Below are 23,223 nucleotides of genomic sequence, written 5' to 3' on the forward strand. Positions count from 1 at the left end.
TTTGTTATTCAACCGTCTCTTTGTCACGAGACGAAAACGAAAGACGCCGCACTTCAAGCGAACCGTCGCCCCAAGGGGCGCGGCTGCGCAGTTCAAACAAAGTAAACAACTGTTTCTCTCTGATGCGCGTTTTTGTACCGCTGGAGGCAAAGTCGCCTTTCCTCCGCAGCTGCCAGTGTGGCGCAGCCAGCAGGGAGCAAAGATTCTCACAAATCCATGAAAAGACACCAGAGACCCACTCCTAATTACTTTGAGAAATACACCGGTTAGTTAGTTTGTAATAACACCGATTAATTAAATACACCGGTAGCCGTAAATACACTTTATGACTTACACGATGTACTGTACATACAAACATTCCTCTTCCACAGTCTATGGTCTGTGATGCTGGCCTTCTTTTCGTGGATATTTCACATTGCAAAGAGTAGCTTGGCTAAAGCATTATTACAGGTATTACATACAAGTTTTATATTTTAAAATAACGAATTATTTTCAACAACTTTATACAAAACAACAACTTGCCTTTAGGGGATGTTCTATACAACTCGCAAACACTGCTCGCAAGCACACTACTCTAAAATAAGACTGAAACAAAAATAGCACAATCAAAACTAGCCTTGAGTATACTGTATATAAACTATTTGTTTAAACATAAAATAAAAATAAAAATAAATTAACTTTAGTGAAAAACATTCTCCAGGAAGTTAATTACATCATACAAAACATGAAAGCCTTAACAGATACTGCAACTGTACCTCCTGTAAAATGTTTCCATGCAGAAACATTTCATATTTTACATTAGAACAAGCAAAACAAACAAATGCAAATAAAAAGCTTAGTAAAGATCGCATTTACAGGAGGATGCTGGAGTTAAGTCGTGCTGTTAAACTGAATACACTTTTCAGGATTCTCATTTGCTGTAGTTTCAATGAAGAAACAGATTTTAAAAGTGGCTGCTATTGTTGTGTACCGGAGAGATGGAAAGACACATCTATTCATCAGCCCATCATGTGCAGTCACATCCACAAAGCAAAAAGTTTTATCGTACCTCAGGTACACCGGAGTGTGGCCTGACCCAGGCACAGCTATTGATCTACAGTCCAGGGGCCTGTTTTACTGATTTAACTGGAAAACTGCACCCGGAACTGAGTAAAACCCGGAACCCTCCCAAAACTGGAGCATGGACTGAAGTAAAAATAGCTTATACCAAGTAAAACCCAGCTAACTCCTGCTTCATGATACAGGATCTAGCTAGCTCTGCTTACCATATTAAGGTTTCAGTATTTTCACAGCCGTATACACTTACCTACATTGGGTGACATTTTCATATATCAGTCACGTTTTTTAAATAAAAATTACAACACAAATTGAACAAGAAAAAACATAAAAGCATGTTTGGTCCACACAATTCTCAACAGAAGTATACACTCATAACAGCACATGCATTTCACTGAAATGGAGGAGTGAAGTTTCATATTTTATAAAAGTACAGCAATCACAACAAGCAGATTTAAGTTACTGTAAATGCTGCAATATTTTATTCCAAAAAAGGAAAATAGGCCCCAAACGCTTTGCGTGTTACTTTTAAGTGCAAATTAGACTTAATTAAAAAACGTATCTAAAAATTGTTGACACAAGGAGAGCGGATTGATATTGATTTAGCCACTTCCAAACCTGACGCCCCCGGTAGGCAGAAAAGGTACAAAGGTTTACCTAAATGGTTATTTAAATTGCGGAGCTCAAGGCAAGAAGAAATGTATCTTTCAGCAATAACATCTGGCGAGATGTAACATTTACATAAGCAGCTCTTTGTGTAGAGGTAATTCATTAGCGCTGGGGTAACATTGTTCCTTTGAACGCAAATTCAAAGTAGTGCCACACAATCTATCTGAAGTCGGTGGAGGGATAGTGGCAATATTTAAATTACATAATTAAGTCTCATTTATGGAGATTTTACACATATCTGCTGACAGGGAAGCATGTCCTGCTTGCAAGAACCAAGAGTGGTCAGTGCTTGGAGTAGTGGAACAGGAGTAGTGTCGGCTTGGAGCAGTGGAACAGGAGTAGTCTCTGCTTGGAGCAGTGGCACAGGAGTAGTCTCTGCTTGGAGTAGTGGAACAGGAGTAGTCTCTGCTTGGAGCAGTGTAACAGGAGCAGTCTCTGATTAGAGCAGTCGAACAGGAATAGTCTCTGCTCGGAGCAGTGTAACAGGAGTATTCTCTGCTTGGAGCAGTGGAACAGGAGAAGTCTCTGCTCGGAGCAGAGGAACAGGAGTAGTTTCTGCTTGGAGCAGAGGAATAGGAGTAGTTTCTGCTTGGAGCAGTGGATCAGGAGTAGTGACTACTTGGAGCAGTGGAACAGGAGCATTCTCTGCTTGGAGCAGTGGAACAGGAGCATTCTCTGCTTGGAGCAGTGGAACAGGAGCATTCTCTGCTTGGAGCAGTGGAATAGGAATACCACTGAATACCACTGAAAAATAATATTCAAAATCTCCTCATAATTTCTGGCCAGGCTGCGGCAGGCCTGCAGTCCCTAACCTTTCTGATCTCAGACAAACGAGAGTCGAAAGCCGAGGCCAGCCCACTGCATGGCACCAGGATAAAGGCCAGGGCTGAAATTACTGGGATTTGGAATCTAATCCATCTTTCTCCTCTGCAAACGTTGGACCAGGCCCAAAACGATGGCATTGAAGCCAGCCCCCGGATGGGAAAAACATCTGTCATTTATTACCCGAGCTTGTACAACCAGAGAGAGACAGAGAGAGAGGGGGAGAGGGTCCAAGATACAAAGAGAAAGAGAACGAATGAAAAAAGTGACAGCCAGGACAGAAAGAATGCGTGAAATAATCAGGGGAGAGAAAGAAGAGAGATGGAGAAGAGAGGGAGAGGCGGAGGGGCAGGTTGAATTTGCCACTGCATTTTTAAAAAGGACACACGTTAAACGCGTTCCACGTTATCGGGTCTCTGGGCGGTTAATTATTCAGACCGTCTCAGGAAGCGACATCACAGAGCACCTCATTCCACCTGCTTTGTAAACAAATGTACAGCCGCGCGACTGCCATCCAGGAACCACCTCCTTACACAGAGAGGTTGCTCATTTATTCATCGCAGACGTATCGGCAGACACCGGGCCATTACTCACGCCGGCTGAGCCCAGAGACCGGGGCCCCGTACCCCACCCTGCGCTCCCTCAGACCCCACTGTTGTGCAGGTTCCATATTAATGAGGATAAGGGCAGAAGCATGACGGGCGCTAATAAATTAGCCACGCTACCCCCCCCCGGTTGGCCCCTATAATCCCCAGAGCCCAAAGCGCTCTTCCTTCACTCTCCTGGGACTGGGATTATGAAGAGATACCAGCTGGGCTGTGCCCTGCTACCCTGACCCCCCCCGCCCGACCCCCGACCCTCCCCCCGGTGCCCGCTCTGATGATTAAGGGCTGCCGGTGCCCCCCCTCCATCGTAGGCGGTCATTAAAACGGAATGGATAAAAGAGCAAAGACACCTTGGCACATGCTCTAATGAAAGCTATGAATCAAATTTTGCTAAAGAACGTATTAGCGGTATCATTAAGGCTAAGCAGAAGGGCAGGCCGGGGGTGAGACGGTGGGTCCTCTGCCTCTCAGGGGCCGTAACAAGTGCAGGATGCTGCTGGGTGTGAGATTCACAGTCCTCAATGCTCACTGTTTGTTGGTGCTGAATAAAATGGCGTACAATGCTACATTTACATTACACCACCGAGGCCACAATAGGCTCATTTTAAATAAAGCAGCAGGGCAATGCAGTGAAGACCGGCAGGAAATCTCAGATTTTTTTCAGGTCTTCTTCCTCACGGTACATTTAAAAAGGGAAAGTGCAAACAATTTTGAAGATACTTAACATTAATAGCATGTGTTCAAAGGAGCTGACTTTTATCTTTAAATTAAACAGAAATGTTAAGAGAGTAAAAAATCTCAATTTGCCGATTTCTGTAAAAAGGAAGAGCAGCAACTCAAAACTGATGCAAGAGTGAGCAAAAAAAATTAATTTAAAAAAATGCAGGGAGTGGGAGAAAATTATCAATTTTCCATGGGAAGGGAAGATAAAACGGTGTTTTGGGATGTAGGCATTCTCAACGAGCTCACAAACAACATAATCTGTCCCCAAAGCAGCCTACCAGTCAGGGATAAGTGTGGCATACAGTGCAGAACTCAAACAGACTGCCTTGATCCAATGCTACCTGCTAATGCTAACACAGCCTAGCTCCTGAACGTATCCACTCGATGCTAACGCACACAGCAGCTAGGGTAACAGGTCAACTGTGTGGATCTGAGACTACAGCGGCGTTAGCAGCGGATCATTTCACAACCTCCCCCCCCGTGAGTCCTGGCGTGAGGCCCTGCCCGTGCGGGGCCCCTGTGGCCCCTGGGACCCGTGCGCAGAGCGGAGGCACCCGGGGCCTCATTACCGGGCCATGATGAAACGAGCTGAAACGCTCGTCAGGGGCGTCGGTGTAAGACGCTGTGACGCGCGGCTCTAAATGATGGATCAGCTCGGCTGTCACGGCCAGCCGGCGGGGCCCGCGCGGCTGCAGACGGGCGGCCGATCCACCGGGCCCCGCCGGACGCATCAAACTTTCACGCGCGCGCCGTGTCGTGCCGTCTCCCCGGGACAAGTACAACAGATCGGCCTTCCGCTCCGGAGGTGGGAGATGCTGGCGTGAGCGGGGAGAAGCGCGTGGCGGAGAGCTCTCCGACATCACAGCGACATGCCATTAACATTTAAACCCCCCCCCCGCGCCTCGTTCTGTGCTTATGGGTCCTCGGGCGCGTCGAGAACAATGAGAGCTCGACGGAAGCTGTGGCCAAAGCGTCGAGAAATTCAGCTTCCTGAAATCAGAGTGAACTTGAAATAGGAGACAGACAAGCCCATCGCCGGCGGGAGCAAAATACACAACTGAAAATCTCCTCCTCGTTACTGAAGTGAGGGAAATTAAACATTGATAGTGTTGATACGACGCCACTGTGGAACGCACAAGTCCAACTGCACTCATAAAATGTGCGCATAAGAAAAGCGGTCTCGTGAAGTTTGTAAAACGGCTAGAGACAACGTCTCCGATGTGTGTTTGGTGTACTTTTTAAGTGTACTTAAAGGTTACTAAATCATCCACAGAGGGTTTCTTTACAATCTTTGACTACTTACTTTAATGTTGTTATTAACTTAAATAATGAAATAAATAACAATCCAGCAGGTGTAGGACCAAAGCCGTTAGCTGTGGCCGTGACTTTGAAAAAGGGCTGACTTGGGGTGTGTTCAAGCACCAAGAGTGCTGGAAGAAAAACCAGCTTTTTCTCCAGACACACTGTCAAAGGAGATACCAGCATTGAACTCTGGGAAAAAGGCAGGACCAGCAAAGATGTGCAGAATCTCATGTCCCAGGACTGTGAGGAGCTGGCATTACTTTGAAGACAAAGGCAACACAGGTGAGAAAGAAACACATCAGTTGAGTGCAAATTTCAATCTGAAAGTGAGCGTAGCCAGTTTAATAAAAATTGGTGGTGGCCACACAACCTTTAAGTGGCTTTACATCGGTCTTTCCATTTCCTGTTCAGGACGAGCAGGAAGCCTCATGTAGAAATATCCCAACCATCCCCTGATAAACCACATAGAGAAGCCACTAGTATAATGCAATGGCATATGCAATTCAGACAACTTTTACTTTTGTCTAAAATGTGGTCATTTGTACATATTATGCATTTCCTGTGAACCCAACTAAGGCAGAAGCCGCAACCACCAAATACGGATTTCAAAAACTTAGTCACAATCTTTGGCAAGATCGCACATTAAATCGATAATTCCATGCATGCATCAGATGAGGTCATCTATATTGCCCTTTTATACAATGTAATGTTTTATATAATTTTCTTTCACATCAAGGTAAGTATATAGTGCAGATAAGTGTAACCTACAGAGGATGCGTTATTGGACAATGAGGTGATGTCTTATTATTATTACAGGTTAATACAATTTAGGGTTTCTTAATTTTTAATAATGCTTAGTGCATGTATAAATATTATATGAGCTCTTTATGCTCCAGATACTGTAACACAAAGGTTAATCAGCATAAACTGGTGAAATGGTACTATTACTGAGTGAGGGGAACAATGTTTGGGCGAGATGGAATCGCTCTGTAGACCAGCTGAAAGCACTCTTCACTCCAGAGCTTTCAACGTCAACATGCTTCAAAACAAAGCACATAAAGAAATAAACACAACATCAAACACTGTTATACATGCTCTTATGTAACATGCAACGTTGGTCAAAGATGTCAATGTTGTTTCAATAGAATAAAAAGACAAAACATGGGGCAATTCACCAATTGCATTTTCCCCATGAAATTCCATTTCGTAGGAAAAGTCTTTTAATCACTGGGATTTTCCGACGCACTTTAATTATTTCCTGATGGATTATCAAATCCATCAGTCCATCCATTGGACACTCAAGACTTAATTAACGTGAGAGTGGTGTTTTGCGACGTGATTAATATTTAACCGTTCACTTCACTCTATTCTGCCACTTACACAACCTTAGCACAGTAACGAGACTCCTGCACAATGGTCGCATAAAAAATGCACAAGCTACTTATGGCTGATGGCTATTCAAATGAAGACGATTCTGTATTCTGAAACCCAAGACGAGACACGAATCAGAACTCCACCTCCTCACTCAAACAGTACTTCTCTATGCACAATATACACAATATACAGAAGCTTAAAAAAAGCCATTTAGTTCTCCTGTATACATTCTTTTCCAAAATGAAAACTTTCTTTCAGACCGCTTGTAGGCCAATCTTATTTAGGAAAGTGGATCCAGAAAAACATGTTGTATATGAAGTGGTAAATAACTTTTAAAAAAACATAGCAAAAGCAAACATGAAAATATTTCTGTGTGTTCCTCAAAAACACAACCTGCAACTTCCTGTTGGCCGGTTCCTTGGACCTACAGCACACTGCATGTGTAAACCTGGCCAATAACAAATCCTCAGTTCAGCAGATGTAAGAGAATGAAAGACCGGGGAGTCTTGTTCAGACCCTACCGAAAGGCATGACTCGTGACTGCCCAGGAATGGATATCAACAGAAAAGATGCACCTACCTAAAGTGAGCGATTTGTGTGTGGAGCAGAACATGACGGCCACGGTGTCCGCTGGCGTGAATCCGGACCTCTTCCTGCAAGGCAGCGGGGGTGGGGATTAAGGGAGGGAGACGTCAATCTTGCGCCTCGAGATGAGGCGTCGTGGGATGGGGAGAATCTGGCTGAAGAATTTGGCGTGCTCGGAGGGTACGGTACGTACCGTGTGGTGAAGAGGAAGGTTAGCAGCATGAAGCCCAGCTGGATGGAGAAGACTGCAGGAGACAGACACACAAACGGGACTGGTCAAGACCACCGAGACGGAGAGAGACACAGAAAACAGCCCTTTTTAAAGAGTGATGACCACAGCACGGGAGACCAACACAAATACGTTTTAGAAGCCAGATGTGGATGTGGATTTCAGGTTTTCCTCCTTTAAATTGTGAGTTCCCAAAAACAGCAAAACCGAATGTTAGTTGTTTTTTTGTTTTTTTTACCCAGAGAGCTCACATCCAGTATCAATATGAAAAAGCAAGATGGCTGCCAATTTTATGGCTGTTCTCATTCACAATGGCATGGCTTTGGGACTTGGGCAGTCAGATCACCCAACATAAAATAAAGCACCAACCATCCATCGAACATAGAACCAGCTTGCTGGGTGCATAAGATTGGTCAGTTGAGGTTTTACACCAACTGTGCGGTTACCCTAGGCTACCAACAAGATCTCTAGCTGTTGAACCATTGACCAATACCAATATAATCTCGGCACAAAGGTCATCAGCACATGCTGACCCCTGTGGCCCCGATCAGTGGTTGCCAACCTGGTTCCGGGAGATCTCCCATTCCGTGTGTTTTCACACCTGATTGTACTAACAGCTCAACAAGATCTCTAGCTGTTGAATGAGGTGCTTTTTTTATGGTTGGAGTGAAACCCTACCAAACCCTACCAGGTAGGTCAACAGGAACAGGTCTGGGAAGCACTGGCCTAGGCATTGCTGGTTTGAGCCTGGGCCATGTCATTAGCCAACTGGCTTTGTCCCACCGTGGGGACAGTTGGATTAATTCAGTGGGAGTTGTTCAGATTACCGAAGATTACAGTGCTTCTCAGTGACGTGCCAGACTCCAAAGGCAGCCAGTACACATACATTTCCTCCATTGATTGCCACTAGCGGTAGCATTGTGTGGCCTGTGATGTGAAACAGAGCCAGTGGCTTGTAGGTGAGGGCAGAAAACAGCACAGATACAGGTAAAGGAAGTGTAGCAGTCAGTGTTTGGGTTAGGGGGGAACAGAGATGACTTGTGAAGCATAAAAAATGGCTCAATATTCGGGAGGGGAAAAAAAATGTCAGCGAACGTACTGGACTGAATTCCGCAAATTTGGTTCAAATTTCATATTTTAAATGCTGAGGAATACCTATCTTCACCAAAGCTATATTCTTATTCATTATATGGGGACAATAAAGTCGGTTCAATAAATATCAATGTTTTTATACATTCCACAACTTCAAAAAGTTAAATGAAATTGCAGAGCGAAAATAACAGGGCTGTATTATTTCAATCAGCTTTTGAATTTTATTGGAAAAACCTCTTCTGTTAAATAGACTGAGAAGCAGATGAGAGCTTTTAAAAGGTGATTAAACAGTGGCTTTTTCATCAAAAGCAGCCTGCCTCTGATGAGGACATTGACCTTGATATGGTGAGAAAGAGGAGGGGAGAGAGGTGGATTGTGGGAGACGTGGTCTGACATGGGGCGAGTGTGATCACCCAGAAGTGTGTTTATATCTCCTGAAGTCCTGTTGCAAAACAACAAATTACCCTCACAGGAGAATACAGCCAAACACTCACAAAGCCATCTACAAAAGACGCATTTGAAAGCACACAGACAAAGCACACACACGCATACATAAAACACTCACAACACAAACCTACTTTATACAGAAGGGATAAAGATTACGTCAGATGCATTTTGATGGATTTTATCTGATATTTTAGTAAAAAAATATTTTAGGTTATTAAATAAATATATTAAAATGTCATAACACAAGAATTTCCCCATAACGTAGGCTACACTTAAAGTAACTTTTGTCAATAAGTGAAAATGCAAACAGACGTTATCTATTACACAGCTATAACATTGGATTTGACATTGTTAAGTACAACCGGCACAATTTGAGAGGAATATTCCGGCTCAGATCAATAATTTTACTACATGTCATTTAGTGAAAAAAAGAGGGGCAAAGCACAATGCCTCATTTCAAAAACCTCTCAGGGTAAGTCAAAGAAAATTTATTTTTAGCTCAGTTTTCAGGCTTTGTCTCTGTCTCGGTGTCTTTAGCCGAACGGGCTGTGGTGTGGTAGATGCATCACCGTGTCTGGTGCTCGATCGGCTTGGCGTTGGGAGACTAAGAAGGGGTAAGAAATTGGTTGGAGCTATTTCTGAAGCGCAGACAGGTGAGCTATCGCCCCCTTATTCTGCCTGTTAGCCCGGGCCGAAGCCTGGAGACAGGGCGTCTAAAGCTAACAGATTGCTTTAATACATAAAGGAATAAATATGAGTCTGGACAAGATTAAAGAAGATGCAGGCTTATAATTAGCTGGGTCGCCCATGGCGAGGGATCACTAGTAAATCTCTGCCAAGGCTGATTAACCGGCTACGTCGGAGGACCAGGGCCAGGGAGGATTGAGGAACCTGCCAGCAGGATGGGGCAGATTACTCACGTACGCACGACTCTCACACACGCAACTCATACGCGCACCGTCACACACACAACTCATACACGCACAGTCACACACGCAACTCACACACGCACTGTCACACGCAACTCACACACGCACTGTCACACACGCTCACTCACATACAACTCACACACGCACACTCATGTACGCACCACTCTCACACGCACTGTCACACACAACTCATACACGCACTGTCACACACGCAACTCACATACAACTCACACACGCACTCTCATGTACGCACCACTCTCACACGCACTGTCACACACAACTCATACACGCACTGTCACACACGCAACTCACATACAACTCACACATGCACTCTCATGTACGCACCACTCTCACGCGCACTGTCACACACAACTCATACACGCACTGTCACACACGCAACTCACATACAACTCACACACGCACAATCATGTACGCACCACTCTCACACGCACTGTCACACACAACTCATACACGCACTGTCACACACGCAACTCACATACAACTCACACATGCACTCTCATGTACGCACCACTCTCACGCGCACTGTCACACACAACTCATACACGCACTGTCACACACGCAACTCACATACAACTCACACATGCACTCTCATGTACGCACCACTCTCACGCGCACTGTCACACACAACTCATACACGCACTGTCACACACGCAACTCACACACGCACTGCCACACACGCAACTCACACACGCTCACTCACATACAAGTCACTCATGATCATTCACACTCAATCACATACAACTCACACATGCACTCGTATGTACGCACCACTCTCACACACACAACTCACACATGCTCATACGCACCCTTTCACACACGCACATTCACACACACACACACACACACACACACACACACACACTCACTCACACACGCTCATACGCTCATATGCATACTCTCACACGCACTCATTCACACACACGTGCCTCATGCACGCACACATATAAGCACATAAGCGTGTCCAATGCACACAGATGCATTAACGTAAGCACACGTGCATGCAGATGTGTATGCACTCTCACACTTGCACACACATACGCAGACACACACACACACTCTCTCACTCTCTGGGTGAGAAGGGGCACAGGTCACTCACTTATGAGCACCACCAGCAGCAGGCTGAGGTGGTCCAGCTGGATGCCGGGGCTGGAGAAGGTGTCACAGAAGGTGGTGAAGATGATCAGGAGCAGAACGCAGCTGCTGATCACCCCGAACGGTGGCTTCCTCCGCTCCAGCCAGTCCTTCACAAAATGGCGGCAGACCTGCGGGGGCGGAGAGGGAGGTGTGGAGGCCGTGTCGACAGGGCGCGGGGTCGAGGGCCGAGCGGGGCGTGAGAAACGCAGGGAGACAGCGGAGCGGCACGCAGCGACTGAGGGACACCCCCCGAGGTTTGGGAATGTCGCTTCGCCTGGAAAACTCCAGAATTTTCCATGCGACTTTTCCGGCTGGGCCCTGTAACCGGGAGTACATTTTCATCCCGCCCTCCGACCGGGGGCTAATCATTTGAGATGCTCTTTGCTAGCTGTCACCGAGACGTCCCCATTAGACCTCCCTGAAGTCCTGGTCCTCTGTTGATTTTAATGGATGCATGTAATTACCGTAGTCCCCCTCCGCATTCCACAACAATTCCGAACAGAACTCCGCGCACAACTCCCACTGACATCTTACGGAATTTCACCGGGGTGGCTAATCGAAAATGATCAGCGGAACAATTTAATATTTAAATAGCCGGCAACGCACCAGAAGTTTCTAATTAAATTATAACTCATGCTTGAAAAGCAAAAGTGCATGTGTTGTGGGACACTGAATAATTCATCAGGCCTATATCCAGTCTCTCTGTTAACCTGAGGACAAATGGCATTAGCAAGCTTTCAGACCAGGGCTACTGGAAAAAATAACAACAGGATCTTCTCCAGATTTGAACAATTTAAGATAAAATTTTCACCAACTCTCCACTTTAGATATACATGTTGAAACACAACCTACAATGCTAAAAAACACATATTTTTCTCTGAAAATAGCATGGTTGGACCAGATACTATTTTTAGGCCACATTGCAGCCCATTGGACTCACCATACCTTACTATTTAAAAATAGAAACTTATTTTAGGGAAATGATGAAAAAGAAACGAAATATTCAATTATCGCTGAGTCCATTCATTAATGTGCTTTCAAAACCTTACATCCAAAATTTGAAAAATGAAGAAATGTATATATATTAATAATCATATTGCATATATAAAATATTGAGACGTTTCTCAAACTAATGGGGTCAAACGTTTTTCTGAGAGAAAGTGACCCAACATTACATCAGCATTACATCAGGTATATAAATGTAGCATAGCTCGGGGTTATGGGATCCAGTCATTTCATTCTCTCCAGGTAGGACACCTTCTGACCACTTAATTCCCTCGCGGCGTTATTTTGGACGAAAAATGCATATTTGATGAAAGCTCATTCTGCCGTTCGCCTGAAACTCCACTACGCAGCTTCGAGCTGGGCTGGGGAGTAAATGTAGCCTTCTTTAATGGATTCCCACTGCTTTTGGTGGCTCCTCCATTTGCACACTGAGAAAGCCAAGCTTTTCTTCTCAAACACTGAAATATGCAGGGCGTATCTACATAGAGTGTGTATCTATCTGACAGAAAGTGGTGTGAGGTGTGAATGTCCCCGGTCGTATCCAAACACTGGTGTTAGTGTCCATTCACAGCCTCCTTTTTGATTCCAGTGGAACCTCTGGACCTCACCAGCAAGCTTGCTGAGTTCAAGAAAATGAATATTTTGGAGCAGCACACTTCTTCCTCTAAAATGGCGACGTGGTTCACCGCTATAGTGAACTCAATAGTACACAAGAGCTCTCACACTTTCCCTCAAATGAATAGAATACCTACTGATGCCATTTTAAGAAAGTAACAGGACTGCATTATTTCATTAGTGCATATGCAACATGCACCTAAAAAAAGGATTTATATAAATTAACAATATTTTTATTGAGAAGCTTTTATACAAATTGTATGCCTGTTTACCTCAGATACAGACCTTCATTTACACTGTCCAGGGGGAAGTACAGGCAACACGGTGTGAGGGTAAAACTATTTAAACAAACATTTGGCATACTGGAACTGAATACAGAGGCTTTCCAGTTTGCCTAGAATTGCTAAAATGAGCTGGTTTATCAAACTGACTTATTCATTAGCGATAGACACATGAACTCTATAAATCTCCTACAAGGTTTATACAGATTTGTGATGAAATAAGGGCCAAGAAGAATCTCAGAATTTCAGAACTATTCAAACAAATACCACCTTTTAGCACCGTGTGGAATTATCAGGGCTTTGGCCATTTCCAACAGATTGAAAAGACAAAGAAAACAACATGAATGATGCAACTCATCCAGAACAAACAGAGCTGGCCACCAGTAATTCTGAGGCACTGACTGGTGGATGCCCCACCACTCTCTGACCAGGGAACAAAGCCCTGTCTCAGATCTTCAGTATTTCACCATGCCTTTGTCCAGCTTCTTTCCATAAAATCCAGTGACAGTAGCTTAAATTATATCATGTTTTAATTTTCCTCTTCAACACAAAATTAACAGGGAGTCACAGATCGAACGCATGAACCCCATTTTGAAACTGGAGAAGTTCTGATTATTGTTGTGATGATAATGATAATAAAAATGTATTCAAAAAGCTTCTGTTATAGCAGCGCTGATTAAAACACGCTTGATACTTCAGTGACAAGGCCGTATTACTTATTCATTGCAAACAGTGGATTTGGGTGTGTTACTTTGAAAAATGTTCAAAACTGGCGCTCTGTAATAAGAGCACTGAGAAGAATTCTGGCTCATTAACATTTTATCAGAAAATTCTCTTTCATATGAAACACCCAATATAGACTGTCAGAGTCGATCAGGTGTCCAGACAGCAGAAGACGTGGTGAAACCGGATGGGGAATAAGCCGACTGGGGCAACCGCGGTTCCTTCGACCTGTCATGTTCGCGGCGCGGAGACGAGAAGGAGACGTTTGGCGGGATGGTGACGCCGGGCGACGGAAAAGCTGTTCTGGCGCTTTTTTCGGCTCCACCGGGACGGGGGGGGGGGGGGGGGGGGGTCTACCGCTGGTGCCTCGTTCAAAGGTGAGGCTTCTGGTGTGGGGAGGGGGGGTCTTCTGAGTATTGGAATGCAGGCTTTTCTCATGATTTTATAATGGTTTCCACATTACCAGAAACAGGAGGAGGGGGGGTAGGAGAAGCACTGTTCACAAACATGGCCAGCTGCCTTAGGCATATTACCACCTTTTTAAAAACAATTCCTTCCTTACTTTGGTCCGCAAAGCTTTATTATTTATATCTCAATTCCGAGTCATTTGTTGTTTGCATGTCAGTGAAGTTTGACAACGATGAGCGTCACCCGAAATCAAAGACTAGCAGCAGAAGTGGACGTCCCCAGTTAGCAGCGTTCAGGCTTTTCGCCCTCCTCTGTAGTAAACAGATCTCTGGATTTCCTGTTTGTTTAAATTGCGGTTCAGTCTCCTGCAGAGCCATTTTGCTCATCTGTCATACTGAGACGATCTCTTGTGTACCCAAACGCACCCCAGCACCCGGAGGAAGAGAAGTCACAAGGGCTCAGAGCTGGTTCAGAACAGCTCAGAGCCGGTTCAGAACAGCTCAGAGCGGGTTCAGAACAGCTCAGAGAGGGTTCAGAACAGCTCAGAGAGGGTTCAGAACAGCTCAGAGCGGGTTCAGAACAGCTCAGAGCGGGTTCAGAACAGCTCAGAGCGGGTTCAGAGCAGCTCAGAGCTGGTTCAGAGCAGCTCAGAGCACGGTCTGTGACTGTGGTGGCGATAGTGGAGAGAGCTACGACTGAATTTGAACCTCCAGGACAGTTAAAGACTTTCACATCGCTCAATGAAAACAACCATTGATTTGCAGTTATTTTACATTAAATACATTTATAAAGTAGCCAATGGCAATTTGCTGATGTTAATTTGGCCAGCATAGTGTTAAAACGTTATATATGAGACTGGAATCAGGATAACATTTTCTATGAAGCATTACAGTGGTAATACTGTATTACTATTGGGTAATAATGCACTCAATTCATAACTGGTAACAATATGGAGGTCAGGGCACTGTTGTGAGGATCAGAGTCAGAGTCAGAGTACTCACCTGCCCCACAATGAGAGGCACCACCACCGTCATGAAGAGCTGGGAGAAGATGGAGCTGAAGGGCACTGAGGATGAGGAGCCCAGCTGCAGAAACACCAACAACATGAGTGTGCTCCTCAAACAGATGCACACACGCACGCACACACGCACACGCACGCACGCACACGCACACACGCCTGAGAATACTCCTCACATACAAACACACACCTGAAAATACTCCTCACACACACACCTGAATATACTCATCACACACGGATACGCAACACTTTACACCAATTTTGCTCTCTCTCATGCTCTCTCTCTCTCACACACGCACACAACTGTATCACTATAGCATGTTCACTTCCCCTTTCTCAAAGGAAACTGATTAGTAAATAGGACTACAATCACAACTGTCAAACAGCATCAGAGCCACTAATGCTATCTCGGTAACACTAATGCAAAATGAACACAAGCCAGTAAACGCACATCAGGAACCATGTTCAAATCATGCTCTTAGTCCATCATTTTTTAAAACAAAACAATGCAGTTGAAGCCTCCCAGTGCCGAATGTTGGGGGGCATGGAGAAACAACATTGTCTTCACGTGGAATTATTATACTTTTCATAAATAACTATGTTCTTAGGTGTTTATTTTTTATTGTTGTCTCAGTGTTGCACAGCATGTAGTATGTAATGCTATTGAAAACTTCCAATTCTATTCTACAGAAAACAAAAAACACAGAATGTAATAATATTCATAGACATCTCTGTGGATGTTTTTCTGCGATGGGTCATAAAACATCCTGTGAGATGTGATGTCAGACTCCTCCGGGTTTGGACCCCGTAGTGCAGCCCTGGCAGTGAAGTGTAATTCATGCGGACAGATGACTTCGTGAAAGAGTCAAAGTTACATCCTTGGGCTGGATGATGTTCTTTAGTGACTTTCTGCCACAACATGCCAACAAGAACGCCAGTCCTGTTCGCTGCTTAGTGGAAACTGAGGGAAGCCAAACACTGACTTTCCAAACAGCCTCACTTATAACAATAGTTTTATTGGTCTTGAAGGGTACAACTTAGCTCAGCAGAAATATGGTTAAATTGCAAAAGCCAAATGGAGAATGCTGCTCTGTAGAATTGTTTTCTGTGCTATTTTATGAAATATTTCATGGCTGTAGCTCCGAGGCAGCCGTGCCTACAGTACGCTCTGTGAAACACTACCTTTCAGGCAACAGACAGGAGATGATGGCTGACGGACAGGAGAAGTGTCTGCCATTTTAACTTGCAGTTTACTGAGTAGAGTCCCCGTGAAGCTGAGAGCACAAAGCTGCCAAACGCCCCTCTATCCGTTTAAACCCAAATATAATTCACGGCACTCCTCACCCAATATTCCACTGTTTACCAAGGAAAATGGGCGGCACAGATTTTGAACTTCAGTGGCACGGCACTTTCTCAGCTTTTCAACAACAAAAAAAAAATCTTTAAAACTGCCTCCCTGTTCATGAGAAGTCAGGATTTATAGTACCAGAATATCAGTACCAGAATCTAAAATGGCGGGTACGCATTGTTTAAAAAATAACGGCACCGATAATAACAAAAAAAGCCGCGCTGATCTTTCAGAGGGAGAGGAATTTCAAGCACAAAATAACCTGCTGCTCACTTGACCTGCGAGGTGGCGGTAAGCCTCGGCAGGGCCCAGCCAAATGGCCTCCCGCTCCGGGTGCATTAAGCCGCCGGGCTGCGCGGGGGAATGAGAGCTAATCCCAGGAAACTGCTGACCCGTACAGAGAGGCCAGGGCGCGCTAATGACCCGTACAGAGAGACCAGGGTGCGCTAATGACCCGGAGAGAGCTGGGCTCTTACCGCGCAAACGGCCCAGTTCGTCCATTACCCCGACCCCCCCAAACACACACCTCGGCCCCCTCCTCTCACTTGTCCCACCGCTTGTCCCCGGGACGTGACTGAGACATAAACGGAACTGCAGCCGTTCGTCAGGACGGCCCGAGTCCGGCCCCTGATCTCAGGGCGCATGGCTGCAGTTTGTGGAGGAACAGTGATGGTGGACGCCCAAGGCCATCCACACGCCACTTTATCACAGAGCTTTTATGCTTTTATTTTACTTTAAGTCTACATAGTCTGGTGAACATTTCTTTTTTATTCTTCATTGATAGGAAATGTCACTGCTTTTTCTTAGTCAGATACCTGAACTTGGAAGCCAGGTTTCTCAGGCCACATGGAACATTTGCTTAATGGAAACATTTATAACCTGATGTACTTTATTGAGTAATGCAAGCTTGCATTGTGCATGTGTTGAGTTTATTACGGTTGAGTATATTAGACGCACGTCTGTTGGATGGTTCTTTCTGAACTAATGACTGAAATAAGTACTGTAAACCTCTACAGAACAGTCACTGTGAGGTTGTATGGGAAATAAGACGCCACACACAGTTTACACGCAATATGAAGGCTAGAAAGAGGGGGAAAGACAGATACAGAACATGCAACTATTTAGGAACAGTACATGCGTCATCTTAATACATACTAATTTTGATGAAAGGGTAGGAAAGTGGATTATGTACAGTCGTGTGCAACAGAATAAACTTAATAAAATTCCTTGTGGGCAAAAGTACTATCTGAGAGGTAACTAATTAGAAAGAAGAATAATGAATACAACTCCATTAATCGCTAATATAATTATGTAAAATAACTGTTTTGGCCCAGGGAGAGACTATGAAAGTACAGTAAAATGGGGAAAAAATCTGGCTTATAGCCTCATAAAATGAAAAATACATATGTGTGCATTTTTTAGGCTACTTCTTTTACTCCGCGTACAGTAGCGTGCTTTGTCTACCGCACTTCCACAAGTTACACGCGGCGGAATTAGAAGTATATTCGTCAGTGTATTTTTTTCATTAATGAACCGCCTTGACAGCTGGGTAAGGGTTGTCATAGATAATTAATTGGCTGATAAGTGTAAAAACTAATACGCCGCTAATACGTTGCGCGGTCCCTTTTCGACAAGACACAACCTCTGCCTCCTCGCTAAGATTAATGAAGCCTGCCTAATTAAAACGTACAGCAATCAGGGAGGATGCTGGGACAGCTAACTGAATTATAATTAGGGAGTGATGTAAGTTACAGATACTTTGATGAAATGTTAGCGGATGGGGCGAGCGGCGGTTTGTAACGCTCAGACGGTCTAGCCTTACCGTATTAGAGCCGGCGCTGGGTAATGAGGGGGCTGAGTCTTTGAAATGAGAGCTAAAGAGGCCGCCATTGGTCCTGTCGTTAGCGACACTCTGTTATAACACTATCCAGTTAAAAAACACAGCGCTGAACTAACTTAGAGTTTCCAACCCTGACACTCCTGCCGTGAGACTCAGGCTTTCAGGCTTTGTCTCACGACATCACATGGAGATTTTTTTTATATACAGGGCAATGCATCTCATGCTAAAAATGTGATTTATGTCAAAGGGAAACATTTACGTTCATGCCAAGGCAGCCCTGAAAGTTGGAAACTTTTGACTCACAGCAGGGGTGGAAAACCCAGGTTCAGAAAGTAAACATCCTCCAAAGTACTTTGTTCGGGTTTGCTAACTGGGACGATTTTTCAGCTAGGAGGCCTAATTGACTCGTGAAAACAGCTGGCTGAGCTCATGGGTAGAAGAAACACAAGGCAGGACGTCCGCTTTACACCTGGACTTTCCACCCCCTTACAGTAGCGGCATACTTACAAACACGAGGAGCAGCAACGGCGTGACAATTATACCCTGAAAAACATAAAAAACACACACATATCAACACAACATAATCAAAAACACACAGCAGCTACAACACACCTTCAGCGCTGCGTTTTTAATCTGAATTCCAAATAACATCAGCTAAAGCCAATGCTAAAACCCATACAGATTTATATAGCAGGCTAGCCTAGGTTCTTTAATGTGAAACAGCACCGGGGCAGGCTACAGTAAAACGGAGCCGTCTCTTTGGGTTCAGAAGCGACGTGCTTCTCGCCCGCGCGCCTCTTTTGACAGCGAGTGATCCTATGTAGGTCAGGATTGGCGGAGGGGAGAGAGAGAGAGAACGGGACGGGGGAGGAGGAGCGAGAGCTTAAACCACGGCGGTGAAAGCACTCCAGTGATCCCCTTCTCCAGCTGCCACAACAACCTGAGCGCACCGCTCCGCTGCATTTGCACCTCTGTAGGCTATCAGACGCACGCAGGTGGGCCGTCGCTGACAGGGAGGAGACAGCGGCGGCTCTCCTGCCTCTTCAAAGACCCGCAGAAACTCAGCTGAGCGGAAACTGGAGGCGCTCCGCGCCTTAAGAGGCAATTCTGCCAGGCCATGGAGCCGTTTGCACAGGAAAACAAGGTGCGCAAAAAAGGCAACACACCAAATTAATGGATGAATGAATGAATGAATGAATGAGCTAAATAAATGCATGAAAGAAAGAATGTACACTAAATAAATAAACACAATTCAGCCTTGTGAAATTTGTTTCTGAAAAAAAAAAAAAAAACTCAAATCTCAAATAAATATATATATTTTTTGTACTTATAAGGAACAGTGCAAAAATAAAAACAGCAATGGCAACCTGGCCACAAGTGCAAAAGGCAACATTAATTTGGTCAGTGATCATCGAACATAGTCGGCTTAACCAAGAGACGCATTACTGGAGGGAGCACAGGGTTCTGAACTTAGCCAAACTGCCATTTTGGACAATTCAAGTTTCAGAAAGTAACAGGTTATAGAAAGTAAGACACTAAAGTGAGCAAACCCTAATTAAATGAACCTGTGTTCATAATGTCAAACATTAATAATCCTACTACTCCACTGGCATTAATAAAATGAGAACATGTTATTGGTTCCTTTTAATTACAGTGCAGCCAGAGTATAGTAATATAACACAAAATATCAGAATACACAAAATATCACTTTTGGAGAGATGTGGAAAGGGGTAGCCAGGAATGGAACTCTAGCTTTTTTTCTTCTTTTTTTAACCTACTCTGTCTTTGAAGAAGCTGTGGACAAGGGATTTCTATGGTATACATGAGGGATTTATATGGTATACATGCTGCATGCTGGGAGCATGGCCATAACAAAGAACAAACACTCCTCTGCTTATAACACCTCCTCTTCACATTGTGATCATTAACACCTTTGTTATTACATAGTAATTACACCTGCAGTGTCTCTTCCAGGAAGCCGGTTTAGTGCTACTCCTCTTATATCCCATTCTTAGATATTCATTGCAAAATAAGTGTTTCTGCAGCACAAATACAATTACTCACACAGTTAATGCAGGGTTTAAAGTGTTCATAACACAGCAGTTAATCTGTACTAACTATGTAATAAACAATATAACTACATAGTTATCATGGTAACAGTTTATTTAGTTAAACCCAATACCCCAGTACAGGGTGAGATGATGGGCCATTGATAGACTATCTCCATTACCCTCTGTGTTTGGCTAACATGATTCCCTTAACAGAACAACATAGGGGAAAAGCACAGCACATCCAACTGAATAAATCAAGGCACACAACTTTACCACCAACAGCAAAGAAATTCACCTACTGCATTACTGGCACCTTAGAACGAAAAACTACTCTCCAAATACACAGTTCAACAACTTCACTCCGAAACTCCCCATGGAAAAAAGAGGACTTTTGCAACATTGTCAGCATTGTGCATTTCAAACAGTGTCATATGAGCAGAACCCCGGGGAAGTGCGTCTTAAAAAATAACTTTCCACAAGAAAACTTTACAATTCACAAGAAGAAACCTCCAATTTCAGAAAACAAACGGGAGAAACCGACAGCTGGCTTGCCTCGCAGTCTCATTTCCGCGTGACAGTTCCCCACCACTTAAAAGGAGACAGCCTTCTGCGTCGATTTGCTGATTTCATCTCATCAGGTGCATTTAACACGTAACGAGGTTAATAACGACGCATATCAGAGTAGCACTTTTGTCACTTAGCCTCAGAATACCTCCTCCTTACTTCCATTTCTTCCCCTCCGCATCATAGATATTTCATTAACATGCCACGCGAAAGACAAGTATGAAAATATCAAAGGTGTGTTTTCTCGAAGCCAGACATCTGCTAATTTTTTAAGCAGTGTTCCACCTCCTCTCATGGAGCACATTTCGTAGGAGCGTTACCCAGCGAACAGTAGTCGCTCCGTGGTCTTGCTTCTCCATCTGGACTCGCGTACCCGCCCAGACTTTCAAACGAACCGACACAGGTGCGTCTGACCAAACCAATTTCGGAAAGCATGACACCTCTTCCTTTCAAGGCCTTTACTGGCCTCGCCGGTGAGAACCGCAGCACACGGGTTACCACCGGCCTGTGGACACCCTGCTGTTACAACAACAAACTAATTAATGACGCAAAACAAAAACATACGCCCATACCTGTCGCTTAAAAAAATCCATGTGTAAAAAAATGTATTGACGTTTTGCTGTGAGTGAAGAAACATTTCAGATACAGCTGCTTTGTGACTAATGATGCCAAACGCTGGAGATGAAAAAGAGTTTATGCTTCCCAAAGTGAAATTATGCAAGTTATTCCATAAATAATGGTTTGATTTAAGGGTGATAATAGCTACAAATGCATAATGTAGGCCTCGACGTAAGCTTTAGGTAGTTTGCTAAATGCAGATTTCTCCTCTTTGGAGAAAGTTGACAGTGAATTTGCACGTTAGCTCTTGTTTCTATAGTGGAATAACCTTGGATTCTGCCAGTAAATGTTCCATATGGTCATGATAACTATACTATTGCTTTGATATTTGGTCTGTGTTATTGCAAAGTTTGAAGAACTCTGGATGACTAAGAACATAAACATTAAACCTAAAGATGCTATATCTATTTTAAAGGACAACTCTTTTAATATTTTAAAGAAAATGCATTATATCCACTGGTGAGAGCAAAGAAGATACGTGATAACCAAATGAGTAGGGTGTAGTTACTTCTGCACAGAGACAGTAAATCTCAAATATGAACAGATAAAATACTGTGCATATATACACCATACAAGTAATATCAATAATAATATTCTGTCCATATAAATAATAATATTCAGCTTTTTATGCAAACCAGACAATTCAGAAACAATGTGACACATTCAGAAATATAACGGTTTAAGAATTCTACTTCTGTTGACCTACGTGGGACAAGAACAATGGTGACTGTCAGTTTGTGTGTGTGTGTGTATGTGTGCATGCATGTGTGTGTGTGTGTGTGTGTGTGCGTGCGTGCGTGCGTGTGTGTGTGCGTGCAGGTATGCGCGTGTGGGGGGTGGTCAGAAATAATGCAGTTGCTGTTATCGCCAGTAGATGGCGCACTCTTCACAATGTAAAAATAACGGTCTTGCTTCTTTTTAAAACAACTTGCTTGCTTTGTGAAACATTTCTTTCACCAAAGCAGTTCATCTTAATATCCTCAATATCAAGCTGCAACAGTCTTTTTCAAATACAGAACAAAGTTTGATGAATATGATCTACACACTCATGTTTCAAAGGTTCAATTAAAAAATATCATAATCAAATGAAAGGAATCCAAATATGCCCAAATATAAAGCACACTCCTAGAAACTACACTTGCCCTGAGCGATCAGACCCTGGCCTAAAACTGCGACTGCAGCTTGCATGTGCTTTAAGGAGATTGAAGTGTGCTGGTCAAAAATAAAGTAGTTTGTTTGATTATTGATTATTGATTTGTCTTGGTTAACTTGCTTTACAAACAAAGATTAAGCTAAATTAAATTAAGCTTTGTATGGTGAATTACAGCCCAAAACTGAATTTAGTCTGGGACTAGGCCTAATCTCTGTCTGGGCAACTATCCCCAAGATTCAAAGCGAATGCTCCTATTGCGGTTGTGTTTTCGACACTTCTCCACGATCCACAGCACAGCACTAATAAACCTCTCCTCTAGATGGCGCTTTTGCCCTTCAGTTTGACTGCAGGTCTAAGGCTGCTCCCACACTGAACAAACAGGCGGTCCAGCTGACCAGCAGGCCTTTATTCTGGAGTGTGTAAGTGTAAATAATACACAGTGCTTCATGCAACTTTAATTTCCCCTCATTCCAGCAGACTTTATCTGACCCCTTAGTTAAATCTTTATTAAATCTGGAGACTGCTGTCTTTGATGGAAAACTATCATTTACACTGATACTGTATGTAGAATTTTCTGCACTTGAACCTGAATTGAGACTGATATTGGTGGC

The 23,223-nt window shown here is 44.0% G+C and overlaps 1 protein-coding gene across 4 annotated transcripts in view; it reads right to left on the bottom strand.

Annotated features, from left to right (window-relative positions):
• Positions 1–23,223, bottom strand: part of slc10a7 (solute carrier family 10 member 7) — a 93,258-nt gene that overhangs the window by 13,981 nt on the left and 56,054 nt on the right. For all 4 annotated transcript variants that reach the window (XM_061252351.1, XM_061252354.1, XM_061252353.1 and 1 more), the window contains exons 6-10: positions 18,734–18,769; positions 15,022–15,105; positions 10,951–11,116; positions 7,330–7,381; positions 7,131–7,204 (exon numbers count right to left, since the gene is read on the bottom strand). In XM_061252351.1, the coding sequence (XP_061108335.1) occupies positions 7,131–7,204; positions 7,330–7,381; positions 10,951–11,116; positions 15,022–15,105; positions 18,734–18,769 (412 nt within the window). The remainder of the gene's footprint in view (positions 1–7,130; positions 7,205–7,329; positions 7,382–10,950; positions 11,117–15,021; positions 15,106–18,733; positions 18,770–23,223) is intronic.

This window comes from Conger conger, chromosome 8 (genome assembly GCF_963514075.1).
Source record: "Conger conger chromosome 8, fConCon1.1, whole genome shotgun sequence".
In the NCBI taxonomy this organism is placed as follows: Eukaryota; Metazoa; Chordata; class Actinopteri; order Anguilliformes; family Congridae; genus Conger; species Conger conger.